General features: G+C 39.0%; 1 protein-coding gene across 1 annotated transcript in view; it reads left to right on the top strand.

Annotated features, from left to right (window-relative positions):
• Window positions 1–20087, top strand: part of LOC124612449 (kalirin) — a 1731149-nt gene that overhangs the window by 1691809 nt on the left and 19253 nt on the right. Inside the window, exon 39 of the mRNA XM_047140672.1 lies at window positions 5053–5503. Coding sequence (XP_046996628.1) covers window positions 5053–5503 — 451 coding nt within the window. The remainder of the gene's footprint in view (window positions 1–5052; window positions 5504–20087) is intronic.

The raw sequence follows: 20087 nt of genomic DNA, 5'->3' as shown, positions 1-20087 counted from the left end.
GCACACACTACCTGTTCTGGGTAAAACTTTGGGGCAGGTAGCCACAAAACTCAGAAAAAATGATTTCTCATTTACTGTTTTATTGTTTGTTTCTGCATCTGGCAGGTAACAACTAAGTTTTGGTAGGAGAAACTTACTGTCTGTCTATTTCCAATGTTCTTAAGATCAGGGAACTGGGCAATGTCAAAGCATTTGACCATACAAGGGATGAATACAACTTCTTGCAGAAATGAACTGTCCTGTGCACGAGGGCCTCAGTAGAAAGACTTTGCTGCTCAGATACAGTTTCTCTTCACACAAAGCAATGCAGTAAATTTCTTCTTTGGAGGTTTGATTCCACTGTAAGAGTTCTTCTAATTGTTAGTATGCCCTTGAGAAAACTGAATGACAACCCTGTCCTATCAATAATGTAATTGTCATATAGTTCTCATTGTCATAAATTGTTTCTGGGCTTTTGTTCACTGCCCTTCTTTCATTGGCTGTCATCTTTTGCAAAATTCTTTAAAATATAACAATGACCCAATTCAAATTGGACTGTGCAACAGTATTTTTCACTTATGGAAGACACTATCTATTAAATATTAAGACACTTGTGTGTACAAAAATGATTAATTGTTCTTTTTTTCCCCTCAGTATTGTTATCATACTTTTCAATATACTCTAAAATTTCTTCCTTTTTGGACATGTTGATTTTAGAGTAAACAAAACAAGATCAAGATATTTGGGTATAATAGCTTCAGCTACTGTGAGACATTAGGGAAGGACAATCAAAGGAATTAAACAAACAAGTAGCATGTAATAGAAAATTCAAAATAGATGATACGTTAAAAGTTTAACAGTAAAGTAGGATATTTTATGGAAGCAATTAACAGAAAGCAGATGACAATAATTCAAATTTTTAAGTCATCCATACATGAATTAGATGTAACATGCACCAGTCTGTATATGCAACACTCACAATACGTACTCTCTCTATAACAGCTGTAGCTGCATGTTAATGGTGGAAAAGTGCATAGACAACTGGCAGTACCCTTTCTTGTGCTCTACCAAATTATATGTTGTCAGTACCATAAAATTTCCATAATGAGGCAACTGCAAAGATTTCTCAGAGAAGAGAATGACCTAAAAAAATTGGTAACAAAATTTTGGAATAAAAGAAGCAAATGAGAAATTTAAGAAACGAATTATACACAGATAGTGCAGAGAGTTATTTGTAGTGAAGCTGTAGAAGTTTTTGTATCCAGACTCTTCTTCAAAAGTCATTGAACTTGGGTGGATGGTGTAATTTCTCATTTAAATTCAAATGGCATCAGGCAGGCCATCTTGCTGCAAGTGCTCTCTCTCTATACTTGAGAAGGAGAATAATGAAGAAATCTATGGATTTATTGTTGCCTTGCTGTCTCACATCTTTTCATGTGAGCAATAGGAAAAAATTGTGGTAAAGTTGACAATGTGAATAGTGTAATTCATAGAGTTAAAAAGTAGCTCAGGGTTTCATATCTCATGGATCACAATGTCATTATGCACAAAGTGCTAAGCTCAAAATGGGCAAGTATTTGAAAGAAGATTAGCGGTGTCTATCCCATCATTTGCACTAATAAATTTAGGGACGCCATACAAGAAGCTAAAAATTCTGTGTTAATTACGAGAAAGAATGATCATTTCTCTTTTACTAGTGTTGTTAATATATTTATTAGCTCAGCTGAATGTCCTGAAAAACAATAAGAAGAAAATCATTAAACATTTTTGTAAACAGGCTCTTCTCACAATAAACTGGCACATGTATTCTAATCATTGTTTATGTTCTATTGATTGCTGATATTAATGAATATCCAAATGTAGAAACTCAGTTCGAGAGCGCATACTTTAAGGGAGAGAAGAAACCAAAAATGTAAGATAAGGTAATTCACAAGTCTCATGTCAAGCTTGCTTAAATAAGACAATGTACAGAACAGCTCAAAATGAGAATGCATAGATTCTTGAGGAATGAGTCAGTTGGCTTTATTAGGCTTGTGCATCAGACAAGCTTGACTGTTCTGGATAGCCACTAAGAATCAATTTTGTTTATGTACATGAATGATGACCTACAGCCTTCTGTTTTTAGCCCTCTAATGTCATTATTTGGTGTTGTATTTCCTGTAAAGGCCTCATTGTGATAAAACACTCAGATTGATGTTAACAGTTGATTTTTCTACCAGCCCATTCATCATTCTACCTCCACATCAAATCCTGCAAATGATTGTGTCAACACCTACGTGCATATCTATACACATTATGTTCCATTAAAAACTAAAAATGTGCTAATACTTGCACCTTCATCAGATGTATGTAAGTGTACAAGTGGAGCAGATGCCTCAATGGGAAAATGGGTTTAACTCCATAATTAAAAGAGGTGTCCTGAAGTTGTTGGGAGAAATATAGGTAACTAAAAATTATGAATGTGATGGACAAGTAAGAGAGTAACATTACAGATCACTTTCTGAGTGGAGTATAAGTTCTGTGATTGAGAGAGAACAAGATCAATGAAGTAAAATAAATGCATGCAAAATACTCTCACTTTTAATTACAAAAGAAGGGTCTCATTGGTTGCTGAAATAGAAACCTTTATTTCTGCTGCAAATCGATTTCAATCACTTTGTGACCATCACCAGTGCTTGTATTAAAGCCTTGTGCACTCATAAATACAAGCCATAAAATAACAGTATCTGATCATATTAATGAAGAGTTCTTGTTAGACGAGAGGTACAAATGGAGGTTGATGCCAATTCTGCTTCATGTTATGAAGACAGCTTCCAGAAATAAAGTTGTACAGTGGAATTAAAAGTATTAGAAGAAATGTTTGTTAATTTTAATAACTAAAAAGGTGCAGTTAGTTGATAACAGAGATCCAGAACAGAAGATTAGCAGAGATAACACAAGTGCAGCAGTGGAGAGGATGAGCTATAATTAGTAATGGTATTTGGGAAGAGGTATGTAGAGTGTTGTCTACTTCAAGGCAAGCTGGGTGGATATGCCAGTTACAAATGATCACTCCTGATTTTGGGTTTTTGATGAACTACATCCGCTCCTCCTGGCTATGAGGATGTTTCAGTGCTTTAATTTCACTTTGTAACTAATTCAGGAGAAATGCTTGGTTCTGAAGTAAAACAAGAAGAAAGAAGAAGAAAACAATAACAACATAACATTGTATGAAGCAAACTAGAAGCAGTCATTTACCAGGTTCTTCAGTGAGAATATGTGAAGTGCAGTTAACAATAAAGTGATGAGTCCCTCATAGTGTATGCTCCTTGGTGTTGTAGTAAATTTCTGAAAGCTGGAGATGGTTCACACTTGTGCAATGTTCTGCACTTTTCAATTGGTCCTGGTGGATTTCTTTTCTGTATTTCATCATATTTGTATGCAGAAGATTTTCTTGAAGCAAAAAAGAATAGATAGTTAATTGGGTTAGTACGTATCAAAGGCTGTACATTGTCAAGTAAGATCAACAATTAACTTCATAACAAAGGCAGAAGGATAAAGAAATGAAATTTCATGATAAGAGGAAAATGCTAATTTAGTGGTGCTGAATTTGACCCCTTTTTTGGCAGAGTATACAGAGCAGATGTATTGGAGAGATGTGTCATCATCATCGTCTTCATATCCTTCCAGCAAGCCAGGTAGGGAGCTTATGAGCAATTTACTTCCATTTTGCTGTATCTTGATACACTTCTTCTCTTGATGCAGTTTCTCAGTTTTCTTTTCTGGTCTCCAGATCCAGCCGTCTTTCTCTGGGTTGTCCTATTGGTCTTTTCCCCTGCACGTTTCTCTCCAAGTATTGTTTTGGCGGGGAGTTACTGTCACCCTCTTCACATGTCCAAACCATGTGAGCTATGTAGTACTCAAGTCTCTCAGTCATTGACACATCCACTTGCAACTCTCCTGTGATGTATTCATTCCTAATTTTATCTCTTCTAGCATTCCACAATGTTGATTGCAGAAACTTAATTTTACTTGTTTGTAACTTGCAATCTTCCTTGTTAATTACACAGTGCTATTGGAGAGATATGTATCAAACAGTAGTATTAAATAAGGCTTGTTATACAGTTGAAAGCAATATATTTATATTCAACTGTTGATTTGCTAGGCATAACCTGGATGAGGATTTTTCTGTTGGGGTTTATCTGGTTAGTCTTTGAAGATCCCTCATCTAATTAACCCCACAAAGGATGGATTGCCACACCATCTATGCTGTTCCAAAGGTCTCCTTCTGTGCTGAAGATGTCATTGTTGTCTTTGCCTGTAACATTGGGCAAAATAGCTTGCTTGGAATATATTCTGTGGATAAATGTTTTCAAGGACATAAAAATTAATGAGAAACTTAATGAGGAGTGACACCATCTGTGTAATACACATATCCGAATATAATGAATAAATGATTTGCAAAAAATGTGCTCAATTTGCCTACAGTGGAGAGTTCTTAACAAAAGACTGGCAGCTAGCTGTGTTAAGGTATATATAATAACTGTATATTGTATAATGTAGGCAAGAAGTGCGTGCATATATTTAATCGTTTTACTTTTAATTTTCGATATGAATAATCTTCACTGGGTGCTTCTGTGGGAAAGAAATACTTCACTTCACTTTAATGGTTTACCAAAAAGAGCACTTACTTGCTATTCCTTACAATTTTTTCATACTACCTGCTTAAGTGTCAAGAAATAATTTAATTTCTTAAAATTTCTGTTGTTAATAACAAAAGAGGGACATGCAACCACCAATAAACAAATATTTTTTAATTGACCAGTGGCTGAAAGTAAATGTAATGTATCCAGCATATAAACTTTATTACCGTGTTATGTGCAAATGAAATTTTCCTCACATTCTGCTGGCTACTTTATCTTTTATAATTTTTGGTATTGGCAGCTGACTTCCTTGCATATTCATTTTGCCTTTGCACCTGCCCGTTTATTGATATATGTTTGCATGCTTTACATGTATCTTTTGCATGCTCTGTTTTATGTTTAATCACTGTTTTATTTATTTTTTGTTTCTCCCTTCTTGGTTTCTTCTTAGCTCTGCTCCAGAACTGAGTTCAGTTTGGACCCCTTCATTAAGGAAGAGCTTGTCACACCCTGCATCAAGTACAGAAAAGGAAAATGGAAGAGCTTATAAGAATTTTGATGACTCTGCTTCTCTTCCTTGTCCCAGCACTGCAGCTTCTGCTCTTCTTGATGCTTATTCTGTGCCCAGCAAAGCAATCTATGATAGTGATCAAAGGAGCTTTACTTCAAGTGCAGATGAAAGCCACTGTTCAGACAAAAGTAACAGAACTCAGAGCCCCACAAAAATGAAGTTGAACTTTTTGGAAGGTTTTCGCAACACACTACGTTCACGGACTAAAAGTGATGTGGCTTGCTACAGTGAGTGTGAATGGAACAGTGTCAAGCCTTCAAGTCCATACACAGGTTCTGGCACTGATAAAGGCATTGCAAGGAGGTGGTCTGAGGCAGGCACACCAAATCTGGTAAGAAACAAAGGCAACATTTCTGTGAATACCTTCTAATCTGGACTACACTTCTGAGCACCCGTTTTCCTATATAAACTTCTGCATGAAATTCTGTGACAATTACTCACCTTAACCACCACTAACCAGTTACCTACAATTTTATGGGATATTAGTAGCATCAACTGATACATGTAGTGTAGAATATATACTAACTTTGGAAATGTAGATCATTACTCACATCATAGATCAACTCGTGAATAAGTGAAATGTTATAATTTTTTTTATAACTTAATCAGTTTTTCTCAAGAGAGGAGGTAATGGAAGGCCACTCTTGCAAACATTTCTGCAACTGAAGAGTATGTAACCTAAGTGGGTGAGTAGCTTGGATAATGGGAAGTGGAATAGGGTGATGAAGGTTACACATGGAAAGGAAGGGTGGAGAAGCAAGAACGTGTGTGGGTAAAAGTAAGTATACTATGCAGGACTGGCTGCAACAAGACAAGAAGCAGCTGGAGACAAGTGAACAGGAAAAATGTAAAAAACTAAAAATGAGGTTATCAGTAACATCAGTATTTAAATTGAGAGAGATGCAGCAAGATGTACCAAAACAGCCAGATGTTGAGCAACCATAAATGAGAAATTTAGCAAAGTTGTTGGAGATAAAAATTACAAACATGAAGAGAGGATAAGATGGTGATGAAGGAGAGGGATACAAAGGACAGAAAGCAGAGGGTGGGGGGGGGAAGGGGGGGGGGAGAGAGAGAGAGAGAGAGAGAGAGAGAGAGAGAGAGAGAGAGAGAGAGAAGTATAAGGCTATAAAAGATTGTTAACGAAACTGGTATTGAACCTGCTGAAGAAAAGCAATACTGAAGGTATGAGATTTCCACTCTGCAGCAGAGTGTGCACTGATATGAAACTTCCTGGCAGATTAAAACTGTGTGCCGGACCGAGACTCGAACTCGGGACCATTGCCTTTCCTGGGCAAGTGCTCTACCATCTGAGCTACCCAGGCACAACTCATTCCCCATCCTCACAGCTTTACTTCTACCAGTACCTCGTCTCCTACCTTCCAAACTTTACAGAAGTTCTCCTGAGAACCTGCAGAACTAGCACTCCTGAAAGAAAGGATATTGCGGAGGCATAGCTTAGCCACAGCCTTGAGGATGTTTCCAGAATGAGAATTCCACTCTGCAGCGGAGTGTGTGTTGATATTAAACTTCCTGGCAGATTAAAACTGTGTGCCGGACCGAGACTCAAACTCTGGACCTTTGAATTTCATGGGCAAGTGCTCTACCATTGTGCTTGGGTAGCTCAGATCGTAGAGCACTTGACCACAAAATTCATAGGTCCTGAGTTCGAGTCTGGGTCCGGCACACAGTCTTATCTGCCAGGAAGTTTCATATCAGCACACACTCTGCTGCAGAGTGGAATTCTAATTCTGGAAACATCCCCAAGGCTGTGGCTAAGCCATGTCTCCATAATATCCTTTCTTTCAGGGGTGCTAGATCTGCAGGTTCGCAGGAGAGCTTCTGTAAAGTTTGGAAGGTAGGAGACGAGGTACTGGCAAAAGCAAAGCTGTGGGGACGGGGATTGAGTCGTGCTTTGGTAGCTCAGATGGTAGAGCACTTGCCCGCAAAATTCAAAGGACCTGAGTTCGAGTCTGAGTCCGACACACAGTTTTAATCTGCCAGGAAGTTTCAATACTGAAGGTTATTTTACACCATTCTTTTTATAAGAAATATAAAATATGCATACCTTCTTCTCTTTGAAAGTTCTGGTGTTGGAGATAGGAAATGTATAAATAGTATATCCATCTACTAACACAAATAATTTGCTCTAAAAGTATTAGTTTTAGTAGTAATTACAGTATTTTTTTTTACTTAATGTTAGATGAAGCAAAAGGAATTTTACTTCCTTTGAATTGAAGTATGTTTAATGCATCTACTGCATGAAACTCATACCACTTGAATGACAGTTATAAGAGTATTGTACTTAAGGCACTTAAATTAATACTTGATATTGTTTCAAATATTCAAATGAAGTGACATAATTTCACAGTCTTTACTGGTGTCATACAGATATGATTTTATGTATGTATAGAGACTCAAGAGGCAAGTGAAAATTTGTACAAATGCTGGGAATCCAACCCAGGTTTCCTGCTTACTAGACAGGTGTGCTAGCCACTAGGCCACCTTGGCACAGCGTTCACACAACCACACAAATTACCCTGGCACAGCTCCCTCCTCAATCTACATTCTTACTGCTGCCCCAGTCTACATTAAATTCCCCCTTACACACAAACAGCCCTGCTGAGACTATCTATGTTCTGGAATAGCACCTCATCAACAAACATAAATGGGGCATCCAGCCTGAAACAGAGCTGCAGGAGCTTATACAAATGAAATGACACAATTTCAGAGACTTTCACTGATCTCACGCAGTGAGTGAAAATTGGTACCAAGATCAGGAATCAAACCCTGGTTTCCTGTGTACTAGGCATATGCATTAGCTACTAAGCCACTTTGGCACAGCAGTTCACTCAGTTGCATCGATTACCCTGGCATGAAACCCTCCTCAATCCAGATTCTCATTGCCAATCCTACTTTAAATTCCCCCTTACACATAAACAGAAGTGCCAATCTCTTCATGTTCTGGAATAGCATGCTCGATGCTGAGGTGCTATTCCAAAACATGGAGAGCCTTGACAATTCTGTACATGTGTAAGGAGGCATTTAAAGTAGACTAGGGTGGCAGTAAGAATTTGGATCCATATCGGAAGCATGCCTAGGTAATTCGTGCAATTGAGCAAACTGTGCCATAGTGGTTTAGTGGCTAACGCTCCTGCCTAGTAAACAGGAGACACAGGTTTGATTCCCAGTCTGTGTACAAATTTTAAATCACCACTTCAGTCTATGTACATAGTTTCAAATATTGTTTTGCATAAGATTGGAGACACTCAAACATTAATTTTGGGCTGAAGATTACACACTTCCAGGTAAGTACTTTACACTCATATTGCAGCTAGCTGCAGAAAACACTCTTGTGATAACTAATGAAACTGCACTACACGCAACACACATGAATAATACAAGTTGCAAAAGATATTGATAGCTCTGTTCAGTTGATGAGTTACATAGTAACATAGTCAGATCATCTGATGACGACTTCCAAGGAATTTGAAACCAGTACTGTACCTATTACTGAAAAATACAAAAAATAAAATAAAAAATTGTCACAAGATGGTCATTGTGTTCCCCATAGACAATATGAAAATCTGAGTATTATGTTACAACATAAATTTTAGTAAAATTGTTAATGTTTCATGGTATCAAAAAGAGTTGGAGAAGAAAACACACATGCTGAAATAAATACCATTTATTGCATTACCTGTTCCAGAAATAGAAACCAGTAATAAATGGCTCATAAACAATTAACAAGTTAAAGGTAGGAAAATAGGAAATAAGGTACCAGAGGAAGTAAAGCTGTAAGGACGGATCATGATCCGAGCTTGGATAGATGACAGCAGAGCACTTGCCTGCAAAATGTGAAGCCCCTAGTTTGGAGTCCCAGTCTGGCATACTGTTTAAATCTGCCAGGAAATTTCAGAAAGTAAAAATGTTCCTTCCATAGTTCTACATACTGCTAGGTGTTAATACAATGAAGAAAACAGTAGCCAGTCACTTTCTGATATTCTTTGATTAAAAGATGTTCTGAAGAGTCATAACCTATCCTTGGGTATACTTCCTTCCGTATGTATTTCACTCTTTTAAAAATTAAAAGTCAAATTCCCATCAATGAGCTACTGCAGATGTTCTGCGTTGTTGTTGTTGGAGCATATTTGTAAAACTGGTTTGCAGTTGCCTTCTCCTGATTTGTGAGTGATGCATCTGGCTTGTATCTGCAAGTCAATAAGCATTCATGTAGTGTAATAGTGTGGTTATGTTGGATGAATGTGAAGTGGGGGAAAGAGAGTAAAGCAAATTAATGATACATAACTTACTCCTGTTGAAAATGGCTAAGAAGAACAATGAACTGCAGATCCCCTTATGCTGAAAACATCGCCATCAACAGTCTCACACTCTCATTCTGTAAGACAGGGGAGGATGGTTTGAAATAAACTCAGGACCCTGGCAGATAATATTAGGATCAGGGACTGTGTGCTGCACTTCTCACCATTCCAACAAGATAATTCACAGTTGGCAGTGAAAAGCTTGCATCAAACCATCTCTCTCTCTCTCTCTCTCTCTCTCTCTCTCTCTCTCTCTCTCTCTCTCTCTCTGACACACACACACACACACACACACACACACACACACACACACTTTTTCTGTCTAGTTTCACATGGTGATTAAATTTAAGGAATTTCACATGGTGATTAAACTGAAGGAAGTATTTTGAATGGATTTATACTTAATGTTATTGCTTAAAAGTTAAGGTATTTGAATGGTTGCATGCATAAATAATACTAATTCACCCAAATTAAGAATAGCCACTGCAAGAAAAAAGAAAGAAAAGAAAAAAAGACACGCCATGAAGGAGTTATGCAAACTGGTGTTCATACAGGTATCAACAGCAAATGCAAAACTGTAAACTTTGGTGGCCAGTGGATGAATATGTGTTGCTGCAGCACAATTTCACCACACAGCTGGCGAGAGTGGTACCCATGGCAAAAGTCTGTGAATTTCATTCCATGCACTCAGCTGGACAGTAACTATGAGTCACAGACAGACACGTGAACGATATATGCAGATATCAGAGCATTTGAGAGGGGACATTTAGTTGGGCTCAGAGAAGCTTGTTGGTTGGATTGGTTGGCAAATCATTCAACATTTGAATAAGAGCATGCAGCTAGTCGATGATGCTGGCAAGTATGTATGAACCCTGGCCAAATACAGCGTCAAGTTGGAAGCAGTCAGCATAGAGAGATGACAGAACAAGAGGACTGAGCAATCATCAGAGAGGCACTCAGAGCTCCGGATTCATCATCATCATCATTGATCCAATGTGCAACTCGTGCTTCAGTGATCACAACTTGTGTTATTAACAGGTGGCTCACAGACAGGGACTGAGCTCACGTTGCCCCTTACATCCACTTCCATTGACCTCTGTACACCAACAAGCCCATTTGCGATTGTGTCAGGCACACTCAACCCAGAATATTGTTGACTGGAGTAGAATCATCGTCAGTGATAAGTCCTGCTTTGAACTGAGCCCCACAACCAGCAAAGATGTGTCTGGAGATTTCCTGGACAGTGGTGGCATACTATCCTGACTTTGCCAGCCATCCAGCCCAACAACCAAGAGTCCTCGTGCTTACCAAACCCTACCTTGCCCACTAAGGCCACCACATGTCAACCCAACTGAGAACATTTGTGGCATTATGGGTAGGGCCCTACAAAGAGCTCAGGATTTTGGTGATCTAATGTGCCAATTGGATAGAATTTGGCAAAATATCCCTCTGGAGGATATACAAAAACTTTATCAAGCTGAGTAACTGCTTGCATAAGGGCCAGAGGTAGGCCAGTGTTTTATTTACTTGTACAATTTATGAAGCTCTTTCTCTTGAATAAGTCATCCAGTTTCTCTGAAATTGTAACCATCTGTATATTTGTGTAATTTTTATACATAAAATTGACAGTGAAGAGAATCCAAGTCACAAGAACCTTCAAAAGTAAAACCCTGGTTTTGTGGTAAAAGATTTTTGTTTTATGTGAGACTTCCATTACCCTTGAATACATCAGCACTGATAGATATTCACTTTTAACATGGGTATTTAGTATCAAGCTTGTTCAGGAGTTGGACAAAAATATGAAAACACCAAAAACACAACTCATGATTTAGAAAATCCATTGGCATTCAAAACTTCTTCCAGTCATCTTTGGAGGGATAAATACAGGTCCTTTATGGTTTTCAAGGGAATCTTATACCATTCTTCCTGCAAAATAGTGGCAAGTTCAAGTAACAGTGGTGGAGGTGGATAGCAGTCATGGACCCTTCTCACCAGAGTCGACCACAAAGACTCACTGACTGTAGTAACCAGGGGAGATGCTATGTAATTCATCCTTGAGTTCTTAAAACCAGTCCTGGATAATAAGAGCAGTGAATAGTAGCCCTGTTGCCTTGGAAGTTAGCATCACCATTGGGGAAAAACATTGTACCATGGGACGGACCTGACCAGCCAAAATGGTCACTTAATCCTTGGCAGTAGTGTGCCCTTGCAGAGTAACCATGGAATCCATGAAATACTATGTTATGGCTGCCCAAATAATCACCAGTCCATGCCATGTTTCACTCTGGGATGTAAACTCTGCCAGAAGTTGTAAACAGTGTGTAACAATACTCATCCAACCAAATGACTTTCTTCCATTGGTCCATAGTCCAGGTCTTATAGCTTCAGCACCACATTTACCTGTATTGTGCATTTCCAAGCTGATGAGTGGTTTTGGAATACCAGCTTGCCCTGCAGTTCCCTGCTTATAGAACACCCTTCATATTATTTTGGTGATGATGATGATCACAAGTGTAATATTCAGTTCTGCAGTGACTTTTCCAGCTGTCATCCTATTATTTTTCATCACAGGTCTCTTCAGTGACCTTCTGTCATGATCACTCAACACACACTTTCATCCACATTGTGACTTGGTGGATGATGTTTCTCCACTTCCCTGCATGCAGTGAAGTTCTTCCACACAGTGACTCTTGAAATACCAAGCAATTCAGCTATCTTGGTTATGGAAGCTTCCGTCACAGCTTACTGCTGACATAATGCACTTTCAACTACACAGTAGACTGTTCTGATCATGACTGACACTTGCAACATTTCGAGGACATTGCACAGGTTCCCGTCATGGTCAAATGCAACAGTGCAACCAGCAGGCTTCACTAGCATCTGCATTTATGTTCAAGCATGCATTTCTTGAGGTGTTTTGTATTTTGTACAATGCTTGTAGCGGCTGCTCTCACTTAAATATAGCAGCATATAGAAAGAAGCATGACGATTTATTTAGGTAATTAATTGAAATAATTCTAGGATACACGTTCATGGAATATATAACAGTATATTTTGAGATTCAAACAATTGAAAATCCAGAGTGGAATAACTATATGAATTAGAGTAGACTGCTACTCACCACATAGAGGATGCACTAAGTGATAGACAGCCACATTTAAGAATGTTGCACAGTGGTTGCAGCTAAGTTGATTGTAAACTGCATGGCTGCTTTCACAGGTGGGCCTGCCTTTGATGGGATAGGAAATTCCTGTGACAGAACTAAAGTAGATAGTAATGGAAAGATTTTTGGGACAAGTCTTGCATCTGTGTCTTTTGCAACGATATAAGCCCAGGCACAAGAGGTTGGGAGCAATGGTGGAATAAATAAGGACAAGGGTATTGCGTAGGTTTAGTGGGTAGCAGAATGCCACTGCAGGAGGGTTGGAGAGGATGTTTCTCATTTCAGGGCACAATGAAAGGCCTTTGAAACCCTGGGAGAGAACATGATTCGGTTGCTCCAGTCCTGGTTGGTACTGTGAGGCGGCACTCCTATGTGGCCAGTCAGTGGGTATGGTGTATGACTGAGGAGACAATGGGTGGGAGATCTGTTTCTGGACAGGGAAGTACTTTCAATTTGCAAAGGCCTCAGTAAGACCCTTGACATAATTAGAGATGTACTGCTCATCGCAGCAAATTTGGTGATTTGGCTGTAGAATGGGCTTATTGGGGTGGAATGAGTATAGCTATTGAAATGGAGGTGTTGAGGTGGGTGGAGGTACTCATGGAGGTGGGTGTTGATGTCGAGGAAGATGACTCTTTGTGCTGAGGAAGAACAGGTGAAGTGAAGGGGAAGAAGGTGTTGAGGATGTGGAGGAATGTGGGTAGGGTGTTCTCACTCTCAGTTCAGGTTATGAAGAAGCCCTCAAATAATATAAACCAAGTGATGGGTTTGGGGTTCTAGCTGGCTAGGAGGAATTCCTCTGGTGGCTCATGAGTAGCTTGGCATAGGACAGTGGTATTCAGGTTCTGATGGTTTCATCTGATGAAGGATTTTGTCTGAAATCTGATACCTTCCAACAGTCTACTTTTAAATGTGCCTATCTGCCACTCGGTGCCTGCTGTAAGTGGTGAGCAGCAGTCTGTTCTAATTAATATATTTATATTTTGATGATTCTATGGGACATGGCAGCAGTACTACAAATTGGATGTGCTTGAAGACAGATCCAGATTTTTCTGCTGCTAAGGGTGGCTGAAAATACATATTTAGTACTGGCCTAAAAGCAGTATGCTGGAACACATTGAAAGTGTTATTGGAAAAGGGGAGGTTGGTGTTTAGTGTCTCGCTGGAACTGAAGTCAATAGTGCCGGAACACTAACTCAATTAAACATAAAATTAACAATGGCTACTCGAAGAAACTGTCCCAATGTTTGCCCAAAATGATACAGACACATCACAGACGAACTGAATCCGCAGAGTCAGATGGCGATTTGATCAGTAGCCCTCCAGAATATGAACCCATTGTGGTTAATCATGATGTCTTAATTTAAATATTGTTATCTTTCTTGTACAGAGGGTCAGGTTTTGATGTGCTCTTGATACTGCAGTCTTTTAGTTCATAAAATGTATTTTAGAGGATGGCAGTTCAAATTATCATTTGGTCATCCAGATTTACCTTTTTGCAATACATTCCTAAAGTGCTTAATGAAATGCTGGGATAGTTCCTTTAAAATAGTGTGTCGAATTCTTTCCCTATCAATTCCCAGTCTGAACTTGTGCCGCATCCCTAATGACTTCATTGTCAACAGGACATTGAACCTTAATCTTTTCTTCCTTCTGTGGGCTGGCCAGAGATGTAACTTAGTTGATCAACCTAAGAATGTACTATATAATCTAACTGTATAGATAAAAAATCTATTCACCAAGCAGCAGCAAGACACACACACACACACACACACACACACACACACACACACACACACATAAAACAATAATGAAATTTGCAAGATTTTGGAATCAGTGACTCCCTCTTCCGGCAGAAGAGTTGAAGGGGAATGAAGAGGAGTAAAGGAAAAGAACTGTTGAGGCTTAGGACATGGGGAGAGTTCAGAAAAGTTGCCCAGAACCCTGGACAAGGGAGACTTATCACATGGGATGAGAGGGAAAGACTGATTGTTGGGGACTGTACCAGATGAAATTTGAGAACCTGGGAGGTTAAAGGTGGAAGATATGGCAACACACAAGACAGAGATTACTGACTAAACATTGTGTATGAGTTAATAAGAGTAGAAAGCTAAGTGGTACATGTGGGAGGGGGGGGTGAGGGGGGGGGGGAGGGGGGATAGCTTAGAAAATAAAAGATGTAGAGAGCTAAAATGGAATGGAGAAAGGAGTATTTACTGAGAAGAAATACCGAGACAGAAGAAATTAGTGTAAATTAAGGCCAGGTGGATGCTGAGAACCAAGGACATATTGTAAACCAGTCCCACTTCTGAGAAACTGGTGTCTGGAAGAAGAATCCTGATGGCACATGTGGTGAAACAGGTACTGAAGTCATGATGTACAGCATGGTCTGCAACAGGATATTGTGTGTTGCCAGTAAACACCCTCTGCCTGTGCCCATTCATCCTAACTTGGTAGTAGTCAAGCCAATGGAAAAATCCGAACAGTGTTTATGTAACAGCTGGTACACGACATGTGTGATTCCACAGATGACTGACCTGTTGATAGTATTTGTTATGACAGTTACTGGGCTGGTATATGTGGTGGTAGAAGAGAGCCCAGGGTATGTCTTATAGCGGGCTTGGTCACAGGGGTAGGAGCCATAGGCTAGGGAAATTGATGCAGAAGGAGCATAAGATTTGACAGTGATATTGTAGAGATTGGGAGGGCAATGAAAAGCTATTCTAGGTGTGGTGGGCAACATGTCAGATGTTTGGATCTCATTTCAGGGCATGATTACAGGAAGTCATAGCCTCGTCAAAGTAGCTAATTAATATATTCAAGACCTGGATAATGCTGAGTGACAAGAGGTGTACTCCAAAGTTGTTTTTTGTGATGACCCAGGAAATCTGCTTTGAACTAGGCTAGTAGGGAAGTTACATCCTGTGAATGGTGAAGTGGGAATGGTGGTGTACTGCTATAAAATGTCTGTATCTGAGTAAATACATTTGCTTTGGATGCCAAGGCTGTATGGGAGGAATTGTTTGACATGGAAAAGATAACAACTGGCAATATGTAAGTACTGTTGTTTGTTAGCAGGTTTAATGTGAACAGAAGTGTGTAGCTGACCCTTGGCAAGGATGAGCTCAACATCAAGGAAAGTGGCATTGATTTGGAAAAGGATCATGTAATATTTAATTGGGAGACTGTATTTAGAGATTCCAAGAATTCTAGCAGGGAAGCTTCACCCTGAGTCCATATGAGAAAGATGATGTCATCAAAGTACGTAAACCAAACCAGGAGCTGAAGGCTTATGGATCCCACAAAAGCCACCTCCACGCGATCTGTGAAAAGGTTGGTGTAGGAAGGAACAATCATTGTTCCCATGACCATGCTCCTGATCTGTTTGTATGTCCGCCCCTGAAATATAAAATAGTTGATGGTAAGTATAAAGTTGGTTGAAATGAGCAGGAAGGATGTCATAGGTTTGGAATCAGGTGGGTGCTTTGAGGAAAAGTTCACGAGCAGATACACCATGTACATGGGGGATGTTGGGAAGAAAGGTATGTGGTGGGAGTGAGACAGGCACAGGTTTCATATGGTCTAGGAAAATGGAGACTTTAATAGAGGGTGGAAGTCTTTGTACTGTAGGTTGCAGGTGTTGATCAATTAAGGCAGAACATGTTTGGTGGGTGATTTGAAGCCAACAACTATGGGATAGCCAGGGGTGATTGGGTTTTTGGATCTTAGGATGAAGGTAAAAGGTGGGGGTTCATGGTTTGGGTGGGGCACAAAGTTCTTTCGGTTGAGGTGTTAGTCCTTGCGAGGGGTCTGAGATTTTAAGGAGTCACTTTATATCACAGAAATGAGATCTTGATGGCAGATGCTGTACGTAGAGCTGTCAGACAGTTGACATTGACCCTCACATACCCTGGTCAGTCAAGTATCACAGTGGTAGAGAATGTTGGGAGTATAATGGTGGAGTTATCAGTTTTTAGGGAATGAAAAGCATGGATTTCAGCAGAGGACAGAGTACATTCATGTTGTTAGGAACTGAGGAAGGATTGTTGGGCTGTGCTGGATATTATGAATTGTTGGAATGCTTATAAGGGATGATTTTGAGGTACTGGTTGTGGATAAAGTTGGGATTGTGGTCTAAGCTGTTCAAGACAGGATTCAATGTCAGCTTTGTCCTTCACCAAAGCAGCTTGATTAAATGCAGGTTTAGGGCTGAAAGAGAGACCCTTGGATAATACAGAAAATTCGGGAGGAGTGAGTATCTTAGATGTGATTTTGAGAATACTGCACTGTTGCAACTGGTTCTTATGCTAATGAGTTATCATTTCTCTGGGTGGCAGTGATGAAGGCCAGGGGATGTTACGAAGGTTGGCCAAGCTCACTTTGTAGGAGAGGAGTGGTGGCTGATGGGGTGACTGTTTTGGGAACTAGAGAGGAACAGGAAGGGAAACGCCACTGTTGAGGTAGTTAATGAGAAGGTGGAATAGCTTTTTGAGGTGAAGTGTGGCCTGTTGTTGCAGTTTGAAGATGGATTGGTGGATGATACCATCCAAGGAAACATGAGGGGCAGATAACTGCAAGATTTTTTAAAAGGAGAGATGGCTGGTGGAATGGAAATTCACAGATGAGGCATATAGGTCAGAAATTAGCTGGATAAGTGCAAGAGGGAATGTTAATGAGTTCCATATAAATCATGTAATAGGGTCTGATTTAAAGCCAATGTGATTAAAACTGAAATAATGTCCTATCAAATAGTTCATTTAGATTTTCAAAAAAAAGCAAAGAAAGAATAAAAGCAAGGTCATTAGAGTCGGAGACCAAGTTCAAACTAGGGAAGGATTGGGAGGGAAATCAGCTGTGCTCTTTCAAAGGAACCAATTCTGCATTTGGCTGAAGACACTAGAGAACTCACAGGAAACCTAAATCTGGGTGGCCGGAGGGGGGTTTGAACTGTTGTCCTCCAAAATGCATTTCCAATGTGCTAACCACTGTGCCACATCACTCGGTATGGAGATTTTGAAGTGGTGGATGCCAGTGTGACTTTTGAGAAACTTAAATCTTTAATAAATTTTAACACCTATGTAGCATTGTCACATAAAAAAGGCACATTGTCACTGATGTTAATAGGAGCAGTAATACATTAGGTAAAATGGCCTGCACCATGATTTGCAGCTACATATAAAGCACTATATTTACAAAGCTGTAGTCTACAAAAACTTGGTGTCCACATCTGAGGCATTAAGTTTTGCTTGGAAGCAGCCAAATTTTTTGAGTTGAGTCTTCACAAAGTATTGTACTGTGTGAAGAGAGCTGATTGTAGACAATCAAACACATGCATGCAGAGTGGAAGGACCTCAAATATTGGATAACAAATGGATTCCATTATCAGAGAGGCACAAGCAACAACATGTTAACACAATTTGAACAATATGTTCAACTGTAAGATTAGTGTGCAAGTTTGATAGGTTTACTGTAAAAGACATATTTCATACATAATGAAGACTTATTGGCATGCTATAGGAATTTGCTCACAGAACTGGATTACTGTCAATTAAGAACAATACTTTTAATGTGAAAACTATGGAGATTCTACATAGTCATTATTATACTGATGGAATAAATTTTTGAATGGTTGAAACTGTCTTAGATTCAAAGAAAAGCACTTGTGCAAAAGTTCAAGGACTAGTGTGTCAAGAATGTATTTTACATGGTGTATGTGAGGAGAAATTGAGGCTTTCTGTGTTTTAAGTACCATCTACAAACATGCAAAGAAAAGCCAGTACCATTACACTTGTGGGAACCTTCAGATTTGACAGTAGCAGTCATGGTATCGTTTAGATACAGGTGTAGATGTTTGATTTACTGCATTTATGTTCAGTAAAGATGTAATGAAATATTATCAAAAGTGTCAAAAGTTAACAACTCTTTCTTCTTAAACATGAATGATGATGAACTGGGTGGTATAATTTCCGAACAAGATGGAAGTGAAGATTTCCTAATTGATTGAAACTACACCAAATCTTTACCTTTGGTAGGAAATATTTTTACTATCTGAGCCACCCAGCACACCTCATGACCCAGGTCCAACAATCACTCTGACAGTGCTTGTCTCTACTCACTCTTAGTAGTGTTCTTCACATAATGGACAGGTTCATTCACACATGGTAACTGCATCTAAATAACCACACAAGGGTGCTAGCTGTATAGCAGTACTTCTCAGTATTTCAATCATTGTAGCACAATGTTACCACATTTCTTTTCTGAAATCAGGTATCGCAAAATCCTTCATTAAAATTTTTGCACATTATTCATTTTAATTAAAGACATAAAATTTGTACCAATGCCATATCTAATGTCTGGAGAAAATGATGAATGATTACATTTCTGTGTCCATAATTTCAAAAACAGTGAGAATCAGTTAATGTGACATGGAAATTGAAAATTTGGGTGAATTACTGGGGGAAAGAAAAGAAAAGGCAGAGAAGCTCCAGTTCTGCAGTAGATTTCAGCTAACTGTGGCAAAAAACTCTTCTAAAAGAATATAAAACAAAGAGTATATACTCTGAAATGACAGGTATTCTTTGGAAGATTTCACAATTAGGCAAAGATTTAGGATCCAGTGGTCTGCAATGTATGCCAAAGAGCAGATATTAATTTCAATCAAAATTTAGTCATGATGATGATGAGTAGACTGGGATACAAAATCACAAATTAAAACTGTCTTCCAAGGCTGTGGGATATTGAAAACTTAAAAAAATATTGAAAGAGCATTAGATGGAAACCAGTACTTTGTTACGTAGAAACCAAATCACAACTACTGCAAAGAAGCTTAACCATAATGTATAACAGGGAGAATTCAAGAAAGAGAAAAAGTGAGCACTGATTACAGGAAGACTGACACGCCATACATTAAAAGTAAACATAATATCAGGAAGGTAAAAATTAAAAATATTGATCTAACAGTTCTGAGGACAGGTAGAGGGAAGCAAAACATGTAACATCAGTATAATATGCAGAAACTGCTTTGAAACTAGACTGAAAACGTGGAGGCTAATGCAGAAGAAACAGGTGTTTTTGTGATGTGGTTAAAGTTTGACAGGGGTCGGAGCTCAAAAACAAATCAATCAGCAGATGTCAGTAAGATACTTATTACTAGGATTGGTATTAGGTCAAAGAACTAGGTCCCTCTATTTGGTGTTAAAACTTATAATCAGATTAGGAGAAAAAAAAGCATTATCACCATATCACTGGTGAAGGGAATGTGTACATAGCGTGAAAGAAAAAAAAAAAATCTGGAAAGAGAACTCTGAAAAATCATGCATGTAAGCTACTGAAGGGAATAGCATCCAAAAAAGACAGATGGAATTAACAATTGATGATAAGTACTGGACTAAGGTCAGTTTAGCTTCAAAAGAAGCAATTCAGACTTTTCA

Source organism: Schistocerca americana, chromosome 4, assembly GCF_021461395.2.
Source record: "Schistocerca americana isolate TAMUIC-IGC-003095 chromosome 4, iqSchAmer2.1, whole genome shotgun sequence".
Lineage (NCBI taxonomy): Eukaryota > Metazoa > Arthropoda > Insecta > Orthoptera > Acrididae > Schistocerca > Schistocerca americana.
The sequence above is the reverse complement of the archived record's forward strand: the minus strand, read 5'-3'. Positions and strand labels throughout refer to the sequence as shown.